Source organism: Anolis carolinensis, unplaced genomic scaffold (assembly GCF_035594765.1).
Source record: "Anolis carolinensis isolate JA03-04 unplaced genomic scaffold, rAnoCar3.1.pri scaffold_20, whole genome shotgun sequence".
NCBI lineage: Eukaryota > Metazoa > Chordata > Lepidosauria > Squamata > Dactyloidae > Anolis > Anolis carolinensis.
This window is the reverse complement of record NW_026943830.1, coordinates 1223720-1239297: the sequence shown is the minus strand read 5'-3', so window position 1 is coordinate 1239297 and position 15578 is coordinate 1223720. Positions and strand designations below refer to the sequence as shown.

The 15578-nt window shown below is 43.6% G+C and overlaps 1 protein-coding gene across 2 annotated transcripts in view; it reads left to right on the top strand.

Moving 5' to 3' along the window:
- Window positions 1–13089, top strand: part of csrnp2 (cysteine and serine rich nuclear protein 2) — a 40567-nt gene extending 27478 nt beyond the window's left edge. The window contains exons 3-6 of one of the 2 annotated variants that reach the window (XR_505616.3): window positions 600–859; window positions 6121–6417; window positions 7761–9486; window positions 12109–13089. Coding sequence is in view for 1 of the 2 variants with exons in the window: in XM_008103529.3 (XP_008101736.1) it covers window positions 600–859; window positions 6121–6417; window positions 7761–8678 (1475 nt within the window). In the remaining variant the exon portion in view is untranslated. Of the gene's footprint in view, window positions 1–599; window positions 860–6120; window positions 6418–7760 lie in introns of both variants that reach the window. The other variant, XM_008103529.3, reaches the window with a different exon arrangement.
- The last annotated feature ends 2489 nt before the right edge of the window (window positions 13090–15578 follow it).

The following is a 15578-nucleotide window of genomic DNA, read 5'->3' as shown; positions in this document are numbered from 1 at the left end:
TTGAACATTTGGAATACTGCACTCTTGATTCCTCCAAAACCATGGCCACGTTCACAAATTTGGTTCACGCTCAAGTTCTTTACAGTGCTTGAGAATGAAAGAGGTGTATCAGTATAGAATACTTGGAAAAACATTGTAATAGAGGAAATAAGCTATGACTCAAACCACAATTGTGTCTTGGTAGACCTTTCAGTACCCTAGGAACAGGGGACAGGAGAAATTATTATATGGGGAAATGTAAAAATATGTGTTGTCGAAGGCTTTCATGGCCAGGATCACAGGGTTGTTGTATGTTTTCCGGGCTGTATGGCCATGTTCCAGAAGTGTTCCAGAAGTGTTCTCTCCTGACGTTTCACCCACATCTATGGCAGGCATCCTCAGAGGTTGTGAGGTATGGAGAAACTAAGCAAGGAAGGTTTATATATATCTGTGGAAAGTCCAGGGTGACTCTCATAGATGTGGGCGAAACGTCAGGAGAGAACACTTCTGGAACATGGCCATACAGCCCGGAAAACATAAAACAACCCAATGTAAAAATAGCTCTATTTCCTTTTCAGCTCTTTCACTCAATGTCTGTGTTCTCCTTTCTTGCCTCTCAGCAACCTCCATCTTGAAAAGGCAGAAGCAGTTGCGCAGGAAGAATGTGCGCTTTGATCAGGTTACGGTGTACTATTTTGCACGGCGTCAGGGATTTACCAGTGTGCCCAGCCAAGGGGGCAGCTCCTTAGGCATGGCCCAACGCCACAATTCCGTCCGCAGATACACTCTCGGTGAGTTTGCCCAGGAACAAGAAGTGAATCACCGAGAGATCCTTCGAGAGCACTTGAAAGAGGAGAAGCTGCATGCCAAGAAAATGAAGGTATGATTTGGCACCCTAGCTGGCTCTAACATTGGCTTTAAAAGGGTTCTGCATTTTTTGGCTTGCTTTATAAGTGTACTTCGGCACATGAATGGCTAAAGTTCTGTTTTTCCACCTTGCAGTCTTAGTGAAAGCATTAGTCAAACTTTCCAAGTAGAGATCTACCTGTGGAAGGCACCACATAAGATCTGGTTTTGGGGCTTGGTGTGTCTTCAAGTAATCTCTGACAGTAATGCTATCGTAGAGCTTTGTGGGCATGATTTGTTTAGAGGAAGTTTGCCGTGGCTTTCTTCCTGGACTGAAACAGTGTGAATTACTCAGGATCACCCCATGAATTTCAATGGCTAAGTGGGCATTTGAACCTTATTCTCCCAGAATCTTAGTTCAATTCTCAAAACACTACCGCAACCAGCTGATCCTGTATTTTTTTCTTCGTAGGCTGTTCTGTTATGCCCTGAATGAAAGAAATGAGAGGCATTATACCCAGTCTTCATTTCTGGTTCCCACTGTTTCTGATAGCCTATGCTAGATTTGTGTTCCAAAAAAAATCCTACCTTTGTTTTCCTTCCTGGGTTTTCCTAAAATATTCGTAGCTTTTCAGATGTCTCAGGAATGCAGCTAGATAGAATTGCTAAAGTACTGTTTTAATGAAACAATATAATCCTCAAGAATACTCCTGTTCTGTGGAAAGAACCTGTTGGGCCTTGTTGAAGAATTGCTTTCCTCTGCTGGTAAAAAAGCAGAAGGATTGTGGTGGTAGCACTGAAAAGTGGAAGGATCTGGTAATTGAATATCACTAATTTTCCTCTTGTGGCCTGGCTCTAGGTTTTGTGCAGGCCATCTGTCAAGCCAGTTCTTAAGAAGGTTCAGGAGTTTGCAGCTGAAGAAGCCGGCTTCTTGTTCCAACCTCTCTTATATCTTGCCTCCTGGCTGTCTGGTCTATGTGTCCCATGGGTTGCTTAGCAACTGGGTTTCCCTTACCAGACTTGATGCTTCTGTCTAAAAACCTAGCATTTCCAATCAGTCTTTTGCTGCCATGGCAACCAGCTTCACAAAAGAGACAAATAACCATTCTATAGTCTTGTAGCTGATTCCTTCACCGTGGCCTATTTCTCACGATAGAGAAGAAGACAAACCTGTTTCTGAGAGAACTTCAAGGTATTGTTGGAGAGTTCATATGATAGTGCTTTGCCCTGATCCTTGGATACAGAAAACCAGTACATCAGGGAGAAAGGGGCCCGACTAGGATTCTTTATCCTACTTGTTTTCTGTGGGGTGAGATTTATTTGCAGGCAACACCATAGAATAAAAGACATACAGGGCTGCATCTGTAAGTTTGGAGGACTTAGTTACCTAGTTGTGTGTTTCCCCGATGGCAGAAAGAATAATAGAAATTAGTGGGCTTGGTTTTGTAGATTTAGGTAAGGATGGGTTGAGGGATTTTTTTTTAAGTTGACCAGCGTTGGGTCAGAATGGCCATCGCCATTGACTGAGGTTGATGAGCATTGTAGTTCTGCAATATTTAGAGCAGGCCTGGACAACCTGCATTCTTCCAGGTGTTTTGGACTTCAGCTCCCAGAATTCCTGACCATTGGGGCTTCTGGGAATTGGAGACCCACACACCTAATGTAGAAAGTCATATGTTGCCCACTTATGGAAGATACTTCAGCCAGAGAAGTGGAATTGTTACCCAATTTCTTGCCATTTTTCATTATGAATATATCTGACTTGCATCCTCCCACGTTCTCACTTTTCTCATTTCTTCTAAACATACATGATTATATCTAACCCAAATCTCCATGTCTTCATCTGCGATTAGCTACCAATCCTGCAAACGTCTTCCTCAACCAATTTCCAACCAATGGAGATCACAGGGCAGCACTTGCCACTATGCTGCATTGCTTTCCATTCCCTTAGGTCAGGCTCTGCTTGGGGAAATGGTTGCTTCTTCCACATGGCCATGTTACTTGCCTCTCAATTTTCTTCAGAAACAAGTGATGCATCTGTTTAATCTCATGGCAGTGTAATGGCTTGCAGTAAAAGCATCCAGTTCTCTTAGTGTTTAACAGGGATTCTGAAGAGCAGGGGAAGCATCAATACTGTAAAATTACCACTAACAATTGACACCACTTTAACTGCCATGTCTCAGTGCTATGGGATCCTGGGAGTGGCAGTTTGGTGAGACACCAGCATTTTATGACAGAGAAGGTTCAAGACTTTTTAAAACCACAACTCCTCCAATTCCACAGCATTGAGCCATGGCAATTACAGTGGTGTCAAATGGCATTAATTCTACAGTGTAGATGCACCCTCAATTTTACCAAATTGACACACACACCCCAGGTGTAACAATCGTAAGCACATTGGTTGTTTCACAAATGATGAAATTGAGTGTGGAGTTGTCATGTAGGTAGTGTTGTGGTGACCTCAGTCATGCTTACAGGAAGGCTGTGTTTCATCATGTCTCTGAGGAATGGTCCCTCTGTAAAGCTGGGTGATCTGATGAAATAGTTCCCACTTGCTTTGTTTGTGTTCTTGGTTTTCTTTTCCACTGACATTACTGTGAGCTCTGGGTACGTCCACCGAGCCAGTCTGAGAGCAAGGGCTTAGCAGAGACAAAAATAGCAAAATCTGCATGGCTTCTTAGAGATAAGAGAGCCATTGCTTAGTGTGGAACTTGACAATTGAACTATCGTGTATTGTCAAGTTACACAAACCCATACATGCATGTGTTAATGTAAACATTAATTCAGTTTGACACAACTGCCATGGCTGCTATGGGAGTTGCAGTTTGGCGAGGGGCCAGCACTGGCAGAGAAACATAAAGGCTGTGTAAAACTACACCTCCCATGATCTCATAGCATTGAGGCATGGCAATTAAAGTGATGTCAAACTGTACTCATTCTGTAGTTTATGTGCACCCCATTACTGTATCATGATATTGTCTCTAGAACAGCGCTCCTCAAAGTGGTAGTCCCAGAATCATGAAAATTCCAGAAAAGTAGGAAACAAATGAAAGCAGTGGTCTCAAATATGATATCGGTCCTCTCTAGCACATTGAAGAAAATAATAATAAAACAAAAGCCAGTTTCTCATACCAGATGCTCCGCAAAACACTTCTTCAAAGTACCTCTGCTGCTCTTGAGAACCTGCAGGTTTTGAATAGATTTTCTAAACAAGTTTATGAAATAAAATGGCATGGATAATTCCTCTTTTTTCTGGTAAATTTACCCTCCAAACCTTCACTTTACTTGACACCCTGTAAGCTTAATGTCTGCCCTGAGAAATATGAGCGCTGTTAACGTGTCCTCAAAAGTCCATATTACTGAGGATTCAGAAAAACTCGTTACATTTTGCATGTCCTAGCATAATAGTAGCTGTAAATGTGTTTTATTCTCTTTGTTTATTGTTTTGAAAGCTGAATGAACTTGAATATATATTATTCATGGCCTAGAACTTTTCTGTCCCCTATTTAAATGGCAGATTATAAAATCCTCTTGGAAGGAATGTGTTGTCTTTGCTTATATTGGACTGTAAAGCTCAGAATACAGTGAAGGCACAATTTACAAAATCAAGGATAGGTGTTCAGCCTTCAAGATGTTTTCCATTGTCCTACACCTTGATTCAGTGAAGAAAACTATATACATCAGGGGTACGAACTGCTGCTATCCCATCCCAATATTGGGGAGAATTGTGGAGTAAAACATTCTCAGGAGCATGATATTCCTTTTGGTGACTGTGCACACTACAGAGGCTCAGTGAGGTGGAACCTGAATCTAGAATCTAGATTTTCCAGAATCAACCACCACAAAGCTCAAGGCGGTGTACATAGATTAAAATACAATATGTAATTTAAAATAATAACTCTTAATATAAAACACAATAACTCTTAATATAAAACATTGTTCTTCTGCTTTAATCTTTGGTGAAAACATGTAATATACCAACCTGATTTATAAAGGAGAGGTGTAGAGGCTGCATGTGTGAAGGTGGCAAGCACCTAGGAGCCACTTTTATGCCCATATGGTTCATCTTGCCCAGCATTGCCTCAACTGACTGGTAAAACAACACTTCAGGCTTTTAGATGCCAGGGAATCAAAGCCTGGCAACCTTTTGCATGCAAAGCATGTACTTGACTACTAAGCTGTGTCCTTCCGCAGACAGGACATGTTTATAATCCTTCATCTCATACAGCTAGACCTATATAATTAGGCAGCTGGAAATTACTGACTTCTTCACCAAGATACATTTGCTGACATACAACTGCCTATGTTGTATGTGAAACAATCCTTGAGGGCAGAGATAGTTTTCTGAGGAGTAATTTGAGCTGCCCTTTTGACCCATGTGGCAATCTAAAGAATATTCTCCACGATTTGGAAAGGCTGGGTTCTATCTTGTAAAGGCTCTATTGCATTAGCCATTATAGTCTTTTCTTCAAATTGCCATCTTCCTGAAATTCCATTTTGCATTTTGAAAGTGTCTGGAATGTGCTGTTTTAAGGATTGGTGAGGGGTATGATAAGAAAAGAGGAAAGTCCTAAAGATGAGGATTAGATGAGTGGTTATGCTTTGGGATGAGAGTCGTTATGACAAAGGCAAAAGTCACTATGAGGAACGGCTTAAGCAGCTGAATATGTTTAGATTGGAGAAAAGGAGGCTGAGAGAGGACATGAGAGCAATTTTTAAATATTTGAAAAGATGTCACATTGAGGAGGAAATAGGAAATGGAGCAGTGGAGTCCAATTGCAGGAAAAAAGATTCCACCTAAACATTAAAAAGAACTTCCTGATAGTAAGTGCTGTTTGGCAGTGGAATTTACTGCAGCCTGGAGTGTAGTGGAGTCTCCTTCTCTGGAGGTTTTTAAGCAGAGGCTGGATGACCCTCTGTCGGACCTGCTTTGATTATATGTTTCCTGCCAGGCACAGGGTTGGACTGGATGGCCCTTGGGGTCTCTTCCAAACCCTATGATTCTATGATTGATTGTTGAAATTACCCCCCTGTCTTAGGCCTTAAGATTCTCAGAATTTGTCTTCATGCAACACATGCATGAATATGAAGAATCAATGTACTGCTTGAGAATTTCCCAAGTTCTATGTTTGTAAAAGATGGGGGCTGCCCTCAGTGCTGCTGAGATATGTCTTACTGCTGCTACATAAGGGAATCATTTTTCTTTTTCTTGCAAGCTGAAGGCAATTTGAGTTTACAAGATGTGTTTGCTGACGGATTTGTGTGTTTTCTCTCTCTCCTACCCTCACCCTAAAGCTGACAAAGAATGGCACTGTGGAGTCAGAGGAGGCTGACGGCTTGACCCTTGAGGATGTCTCCGATGATGACATTGATGTAGAGAATGTGGAGGTGGATGACTACTTCTTCTTGCAGCCGCTACCTACCAAGCGGCGCCGTGCCCTACTTCGGGCCTCTGGTGTGCATCGCATTGATGCGGAGGAGAAACAAGAGCTCCGTGCCATCCGCCTCTCCCGGGAAGAATGTGGCTGTGACTGTCGGCTGTACTGTGATCCTGAGGCCTGTGCTTGTAGCCAGGCTGGAATTAAATGCCAGGTCAGTGGGGAAACCCCTAGGCTTTGGCCTGAAATATACCATGTTGTCCATGTCTTGTATGTCTCTTTTAGTACTGAAGGTGAGGGGGCTATTTTGCTATTTCTCGCCCGTGCGTTAGGCTTGAGTTACTAATGCTCAGATTTTGAGGCTTGCATCTGTTGCTATCCTGGTGTCCTAACTTAATATACTAAAATATCTTTTGGACTGGCATGGGGTGTTATTGTGGCCATAGTTCAGCACAATTTAGGGAAAAAACCCTATTCCTTCAGAGGTTATTTGAAAAGGAAAGTTGATAGTTGGATCTTCTTGGCAGCAGAGTGAAACCGTTCATTATAATAATAAGGGTGACAAGGAACTCTAGGCAAAAGGAAGCATTCAGATTATTGTTGCAGGACTGTCCCTAACAGTGTGTGTGATGTCTTTGTAACACAAGGAGGATCTGCTGTTCTTCTGCTTCCCTCTATTGGCCACCATCTGAAATGAGCAAATAAAATTTTGTCCCAATGTAATATGAAATATTCTGTGATATCTGGGCAGTTTCAAGCACATTTGCTTGTGAGTTTTAATATATATTATTATGCTTTTCCTGTGCATGATGAAAGGTAAAAGAATTGTTGAGGCCCTAGTAACAGATTTGGCAACATAAAATCTCCTTTCATTTCTCTTCCTGAACTCCTAACAACATCTACGTCCAGTTCCAGAAACTTTAACATTACTTATACTCTTATACACTTTCCTCAGATGCATGATGGCTAGAAATTTGCTTGAATTTTGTATTGTTACTTCAGTAAGGGCAGAGATTCTAAGGGCGCTGAATTTATTCATCCAGTTCCTCAGTATCAGATTTCTCACTTGCATTTTCTAAACTGTTCTTGCCCATGTGCCTTGTAATGCACAGCACATCCTCATTGACATACTTAATTTTTAAAATTTCTCCTTCCTGTCCTTTAGCATAAGTGTGCTGCCTGGTGGAATCCCAAGATTTTTTCCCCTTTGTAGAAGGCTTCTATTGAAACAGTACAGTATTTGTTTCCCTGGTGTTAGAAGCATAGTATTTGGTGAAACATGCCTACACACTTGAGAAATGATATCAGGAATTAGGAAGTTTAGTCAGGTAACACCTCTTGGAATTGTTACAATGAAAGAGTGATCAGCAGGGAAGTTGAGGCTTACCAGAGGGTTTGATGGGCGTCATGAACTTCTTCTAGGCCAGACATGCTTTTGCTTGTATGAATTTGGTATCTTCTCTCTGGCACAATAGTATGATTCTTTTCACTTCCCACTGACTTCCCCTGTGTTCTTACCTTAGCACCGTTTCATTGTCCCTCGCTTCCCCCACCCAGGTGGACCGAATGTCCTTCCCATGTGGCTGTTCCAGAGATGGCTGTGGTAACATGGCAGGGCGCATTGAATTCAATCCCATCCGGGTGCGGACTCACTACCTACACACCATTATGAAACTAGAGCTGGAGAACAAACGGCAGGGAAGCCGGGTCCAAACTCTAGAGGAGGAGAGCCCTCATAGCTCTAGCAGCGACTGGCTAGGCGCCCAGTCCCCAGACACACAGGATTTCCAGGAGTTCATGGCAGAGAATGAGACGGCAGTCATGCACCTTCAGACCGCGGAAGAGTTGGAGAGGCTAAAGGCGGAGGAAGACTCTAGTAGTGGCTCCAGTATGGAGAGCTTGGGTGTGTGCATTTTGGAGGAGCCCTTGGCGGTACCGGAAGGAATGTGCCCTAGCCTGGCCACTCCCATCCTCATCCAAGCCCAGCTGCCTCCTGGATCCTCTGTGTTGTGCTTCACGGACAGCTCCGACCAGGCCAGCTCGACTGTGGGTGACCAGCCCTACTTGAACAATGGGCCCGTTGTGTACTATCAAGTTGACCAAAGGTCGGTGTTGGGAGTGAAGGGAGAGAGCAGCACTGAAGAGTCAGAGGTGCCCTCTCGATACACTGATGAGAAGGACCTGAGTGTCTGTCCTGTCCCTGTGACCTCACTGGTGCCTTGTGGCAGAGCTGCAGCTCCCAGCAGGGCAGAAACAGGAAAGTCTGCTCCTCTGCCTCTGGAGCCTCTTCCGTGTGACAACTGCCCTGCTGCAGTTCCTCCACCAAGCCTGATGATCCATACAAACAACCATACGAACAACGTGTCACAGGACAATTGGCAGCCCCAGAGCGTTGGGCAATCCTCAGAGAGAGCCTATGAGCTAAGTTCCTCTCCTGAGGAACCCTCTCTGGGACCACCTGCTCTGGCCGTGTGACACTTCCCAACCCATTGCAGCTCTTATGTCTTGATGATGTCTATTTATTGATGGCAGTTTTGTCTAAAGGCCACAGCCACTTGGAGTTATTTAATATGGGGCAGGTGGAAGAATAGGGAAAGGGAGAGGACCACTTTGTACAGGACCAGTACAGAACAAACTAAAACATGCGCTTATGGCTGTCCCAAGGCAAGGGGGTCCCTCCTGCAGATCTGGAGGCCCCTGAGTACCGAGGCAGCTGGACAACCGAGTTGCCTGGGAGAGGCACCTGACCTGCATCTAGTAAGGACCAAATGTGAGTGTGGCTTGTGGAAGCTATAGTATCAAGCTGCCTCCACTGGTACAGGGTTTGATGAGTGGGGCGGCGAGCAGAAGAGGACTGTTGCTACTAGATGACATCAAAGCTCTGTTATGTGCTGCGGAATCTTCCTGTGTTTCTCTCTCCATCCAGTTGCTCATCCCTGGCAAAGCTGCTGCCATCTGTACCATTCTGTCACCTTCAGTGTTGCGTCTTCAGTAACTGTGACCTTGCCCGCTTGAACTACTCTGACCAGTTTAACATAGCTGAGGCTCTACCAATTCTCTATTTATGTGACCTTGGCTGCCCTTCTTTCGCTGGAAGATCCATCCATATATATATTTTTTAAATTCAATATAAATTGACTTTGATCATGACTGGTTACATCTACAGTTTGGCATGCAGCTGTCGTATAGAACCATTCTCATCTTGGAGCCTCCTGCCCTTATCAGTAGCTTCATCCAAACAGGCTGACTCTCCATCCATCTTATGTGTCCTGAATGGGGATTGGTGAGATAATCATTTTAAATGTGTTTGGGTTTTTTTTAATGTGCTGAATGTTTACTAGGACATCTATGTCCCATGACCCTTAGCTGGCACACTATATTTCTGAACTGGATTTGTTGCCTGTATGGTCTTAATCTCTCTTCTGGGGCCTGGTTCCACATACACTGACTGAAATAGGGTGGAGTTGGGTTGATCTTCCCAGTGGAGGTGCAACTCCTGATAAAGAACTGAAGTTTCAAATAGACTGGGAATTAGGCAACATACTTATTCATCTACACAGTGGTTTTATGAGTTGTGTTTTCCTTCTCATCAACTGTTGGAAAAGGTTTCTTTCTAAATGCACAGATCATTTGGAGGTGATTTTTAGAGCTTTCTGTTCCAGGGACAACCTAGTGCTCTATATGAATTTGAAAGGCAAAAAGAGAATATGCAATGAAGCTTTCGTCTGTCAAGTGAAAGTGCAAAAGAACTGGCAAATGTGCAATAGGATGGTAGTGAAAAACACTCCCAAATTGTATGCATTTGCTGTGACCTCCATTCCAAAGAGGTGTGCAATGATTTACTCCAATTAGCCCACAAATACAAAGGAAAAGTATGGGATGTCCTCAGAACTGCCATTTAGCCCCTTTATCTAATAGCCCCCCCCCCCCCCCCAATTATAACAAAAGCACCTTTCTCTTCCAGTCTCATGGGCATCCTCTTTCATAGTAAATATTAGATTAATATTGCCATCCCCTCATTACATAGTTTGGCCTGGCTTCAGTAGGACAATCACAGAGGTTTCTCTGTGACAGATCTCAAAGTGGAGCTGAATAAACAGGCAGAGTAAGACACTGGTCTATTATTTATTTCAAACTTATCTAGACCTACAAACCCATTTGGCACTGCTGTACTTAAAAAGCGAGGATAAAATCTTACCACTTTTTATGAGTATTTTAAATCATCACTTACCCTTAGGTGAGGGTTAACACATGCATTATGCTATTTTATGTCATGTGTTTTATCTTCAGAAGACTGTTTCTTCCTGAATGGGAAGTTGATTCTAAACTTGAATTTTCTAGGTGAAGGTAAGGGATCTTGTATACTTGAGCTGTGTCATTCCTTCTTCGGTCCTACCTTGTATAGTCTTTGGAATGGCTGTACACCTCCATGAACTGTCATTTGATGGTTTCTCAGCTTTCACTGTCTTCCCATTCTAAAAGTATGAAATGTCTCTCCTGAGGCTTAGTTACTGGCAATAATAGCTTTAAGCGCATGCTGGTACTTTTGGTTTCTCCGCCACTGGAAGCCTTCTCCCCATAGAACCTCTCTAAAATTGAATTTGCCCTTCTGAGCCCAAAAGGTTCCAGGGGCTGACTCTTGTGAGTGCCTCGCAGCATTAGATGCTAATTGTAGGGACATAAGATTGACAAGAATGACCTTTACATTCAAAATCCTTGAGAGAGAATGTGCACAAAGGTGCACTGGCAACTTTGATAAAGTGAGCTGGAGAAATTGCCATGGAAATGGTAGAGGAGAAAAGCCTTCATTGATGTTTTGCATCCATGGAGGGCTCAGTTCTATGCTGATAAATTTCCAAATAGATTGTTTTTCATTATAAATAGGTATCTGTTGCTTGCATTCTCTTTTGATAATTCTTTTATTCCCAGTGTATTGTATACCCTTTTACTTCACTAATAACTACTTTGCTCTCTTATTACAACCACCACCACCTCCTCTTCCTGCTGCAGTAAACAGCTTAGAAAATAGTACTAGTATGTGAAGGCAACTATTGGTCTTTGTGCAGTAACTTTAAAACTGGAAGAGGACCTTAGACATCTGAGAACTGTTTTGAAATCATAGTCACAGTCTCATTTCCTGCCTTGCAGAAATAAAGGACCCTGGTGCAGTTGCTATTACTGTCTTCACCCTAGCCTTTGCTACTGACAGTTCTGCTGCTAAGATTGGGGTTTTTTTAGTCTTCTCTTCTTTTAGGCTAGTCTTGGGCTGGAGAAGGCCATTGATAATATTTGTTAGAATACTTCCCAATTACAATATTGTTTACAAAATACAAAGGTGCTATCATAAGGTGGTTTTATTCCCGAAGGCAGAAGAGATCCTCTCAAGAGCATGTATGTCAGTGTGTTGAGTTCAGAAGCAATAGAAGTGGAAATGTGCTGCCTTTTGACTGAAACTGGACCTAAAGGCAAAAGAGCAAATTGCTTTCTTTGAAGATATTAAGGGCACTGTGGGAATTACTATGTATACCCAGTCTCCATAGCTGCCTGTCTCTCTGTACACACTTGACAACTCAAGGGCCTCTGCTGCTTCCTCTACCAGCAGTTTGCTGTCCCTGGTGGAGCATTTTGCAGAATAAAAATATACCTGCCTCTTTGCTTAGAATGCCTCTTCGGTTCTATCTGACCACAGCAACACTGAACCTGAAGCCATGGGGCACTGAGGTATGGATGTACCCTAAAAGGAATGGCCAAGTCCTGGTCGCCAGATACTTAGTTTATGTTGCTTTTAATTCTATACAATGTGGATGAGGTTTCATTTTCCTTTTGGCGGGAGGGCAGAGAGGAAGCGTATTGATTATGATCAGCTTTAACATGAAGAAATTTAAACGATAGTCTCCTTTTTCAGATCTGACTGCTTAACAACCTCCTTCTGTTGAGTGCTTTAGCTGCTGCTCTTCCCTTTGGCCATGTCCTAATGCTGAGGGGGGTCTGCTGGAATACATTTGCTGCAGATGGAGGCATCTTCATACTTAAATGCGAGAATTCCTGTGTGAAACTGTGGAAGGAATTCTCATAGCTTACATTCCAGGAGGCGCAGGATGACAAGAATGGGATGATGAAGACCCACGGGTAACATTTACATTCTCACCCAGTGGACAACAGGCAGGACTCCAGCGGCATCTGAACTGCTACGCTGGCCCTATGCCATGATAATCTCCATGAGCCAACTATGCCTCACCACTGCTCTTTTGTGCCTATGATTTTGGGAAATAAAGCAGTGCTTTGCCTTTGATGAAAACACTAAGTCAATATGTGTTTGCAGGTATGATGGGCTATTTTTTCAAAAATTATCTCAAGCAGTATAAAAGACAAGCTTGGGAGTGTGAGTGAAATTACAGAATTTGAACTCTACATCCTGTTTTAGGAAGCAAAGACCTTGACCTTCCAGCCTTTTGTTTAAAGAATGTCCTTTAATGAGGTATGTATTCCTCCTCTAACCGGGCCTTTCAAGCAAGCTATTCCAGATATATTAGCATAATAAAACACATATGTTTTCTTCACCTCTCTTCCCTCCATCTTGGTGCTACTGAACTGTTTACATGGAAGCAGTCCTTTTACTGCCTGTTTGGAAGGGACACCTTAAATAAGTCCTGGTCTGATACACTTGGTACAAGCCCTGCCCGCTACATCAGTAACTTGTGACTCCGATAACTTTATAACATACTCTGCTCTCCTGCATTACATGATACACAGGTGGCATTTTCAATGTGAATCCAAAGCTTGTCAGGTCCTCTACATTTTGTTTTGCCTTTTATGTTTTTTTCATTGTGATAATGCTGTATTTAAAGAGGATATTTAAGTGTAAAAATAAATGCCTGAACTTGCACCAAGTAGCTTCTGTTCTTTACTAAGTGTGGAATGGTTCAGCTTCAGCAATATTCTGTCAATTTATGGCACAGTATACAAAATTGCCTTCTCTCCTCTTGAAAGTGGTGAAAGCAGGGCACCAGTTCATGTGGTCTCTTCCCATGCTTTGCTGTTTAGTACTTTGGCAATGAGGCATTATGTTCAATCACATTATATCAATCAGGCCTTGTAAGCACAATTTCAAATTTGGATATTGTAGCTCAGGCATCCTCCAGCTGTTTGGGCCTCTAACTCTCAGAATTCCTGAACATTGAACAAGCTGACTAGGGCTTCTGGGAGTTGGAGGCCCAAACAACTCAAGGGCCACAGTTTCTTATCCCAGATTATATGGCAGTGGGGACTCATATAATCCAGTTTAAATCAGATAATCTGAGATCAGATCCTGGGAATTAGGGCCTGTTATAGCTAATGTCCACACGGTGTTATTGCTTGACTGAAGCAGATTATGAAAAGGTGAGGAATTCATGTTCTTCCGGTCCAAACATGATCATAAATTTGGAAATTTCCATCTGCACTAGCCCACTGTCAATTAACAGTTGCCATCTAAGACAATGTCTGTAAACTAGCAAGCAAATTCTGTTAGGAGAGTCCGCATGGTGTAATGGTCTGCCACTGCATTAGAACTCTACAAATGATGATTAAATTTCCTGCTCAGCTATGGAAATCCACAGGGTAAACTTGGGCAACTTGTACTTTTTCAGCCTCAGCAGAAGGTGAAGGCAACTTCTTCTGAAACACTCTTGAGAAGAAAACCCCATGATAGCATTGCCATAGGTTGGAACTGACTTGAAGGGAGAGTCAGCATGTCAAAGGATCTTACATCTTCAAGGCTGAGAGAGAAGTTGGTAGCATAAGATTTCATAAGACTTTACTTCTTCAGATTTTGTGGCATGAAATGCTTAGAATAGACCTGTATAGCTATGAGTTGAAATGTCCTGTAACTGTTTTTAATATACTCAATTTATATCTTGTTTATTCTCTGATGTAGAGGCTGGTCTGTATTGCTTTACAGCTGCAGTCTTCCAATACATTCCCTCTCTCACCTTCAACAACAACAACAAAATAACCACAAAGAAAGACTGGAAAGAGAAACAGGAGAACTGGAATACCTATACACTGACAAGAGAACAGCTTCTTCTTCGTGGTGTCTGGTGAAATAAGCACATGTGGTAGTAATTGCCCCCAGCAATGCTCTCAGAACCTTAAAACAGCTGTTTGAAGTACTTTGGCTACAGCCCCGCCCATCTTCCCCAGAAGGCATATATGCAGAGGTGGGGATGTACCTTCAGTTCCTTTTTTTTCCGCCACCTTAGAGCAGCTCTTTGGGAACCTCTCTGACTGTGATTTCAAGTTTCATTGACCTGGACTGTATTTTGATGATTCTTACAAGTACTTTGGCTTCAAACTGGATTTTTTGCTATTTTGGATTTCTGACCCTGGACTGTCTGACTTCAGCATTGGTATGTCTACCCCTGGGTTTAAAAAGTGTGTTTCTTGTGGCTCTAAAATGCCAGATTCTGATGGACACTATCAGTGTCTTTCCTGCCTGGGAGAGGCTCATGTTGCAAAAACTTGCTCTGCTTGTTTGACTTTAACACCACAAGCAAGGAAGAATAGAGAAATTAGGTTAAAAGCCATTCTTTATGAGTGGGCTTTGTTTCCCCCTCCTTCCCCAGCTGGCTCCCAAACGCCACAGAAATTTAAGGGGCAGCGGCGTCCACTTACCCCTTCCAAGGAGGCCTCTCCCCTTCCAAAGAGGGCCAAGTCTAGCCCTCCAGCTACTCCCATGCCTTCAAAGGCTTTGGGAGATGGAGGAGAGGCTCGGAAGAAGAAGAAGCGTTCCGCTTCAGAAACACGCGGCACGGCCATGCTTCCAAGGCGCTCCACTCCCTGCGTGCAGGCCACGCCCCGGCACGCGCCGCGTCATTGACATTGGCTACGCCTCTGAAGCCAGTGCAGGCCATGCCTCCTCCAAGGTCCACGCCATGGAGCACAGTGGTCCAAACGCCAGTTGGCTTGAGGCTTCTGCAGCCTTTTGAAGACTTCAGAGGCAGTGCGGCTTCAAACATCGTGCCTCTGCTACAGGCCCTGGTCATGGGTGCGGCCCTGCTCCCCTTGGCGGAGACAGCCCACCCACCGGAGGCAGGTGCCCAGGACCAGCCCCCACCTCCCGCTTGTGCGGTAGAGACAACGGGTGCGAGGAGATGCAGCTCAGCCTATGGCAAGCCCTTCCTTCTCTCAAGAGGCTATTGGAGCATGTAGCACGTCTGCTTCTGCAGCCCCTGTCTACTCTATGCTCACTCCCAGGGATGGGAGACTTGTAATGTCTCCAGACTTACCATCTGGGTCTTTAAGGTACCTCAGCCCTATGCCTCAGAGTGCACCAGCCTTCCCATCGCCTCCACACAGGCAAAGGTATGCTGCTGCTATAGTGCAGCCCAACACTTA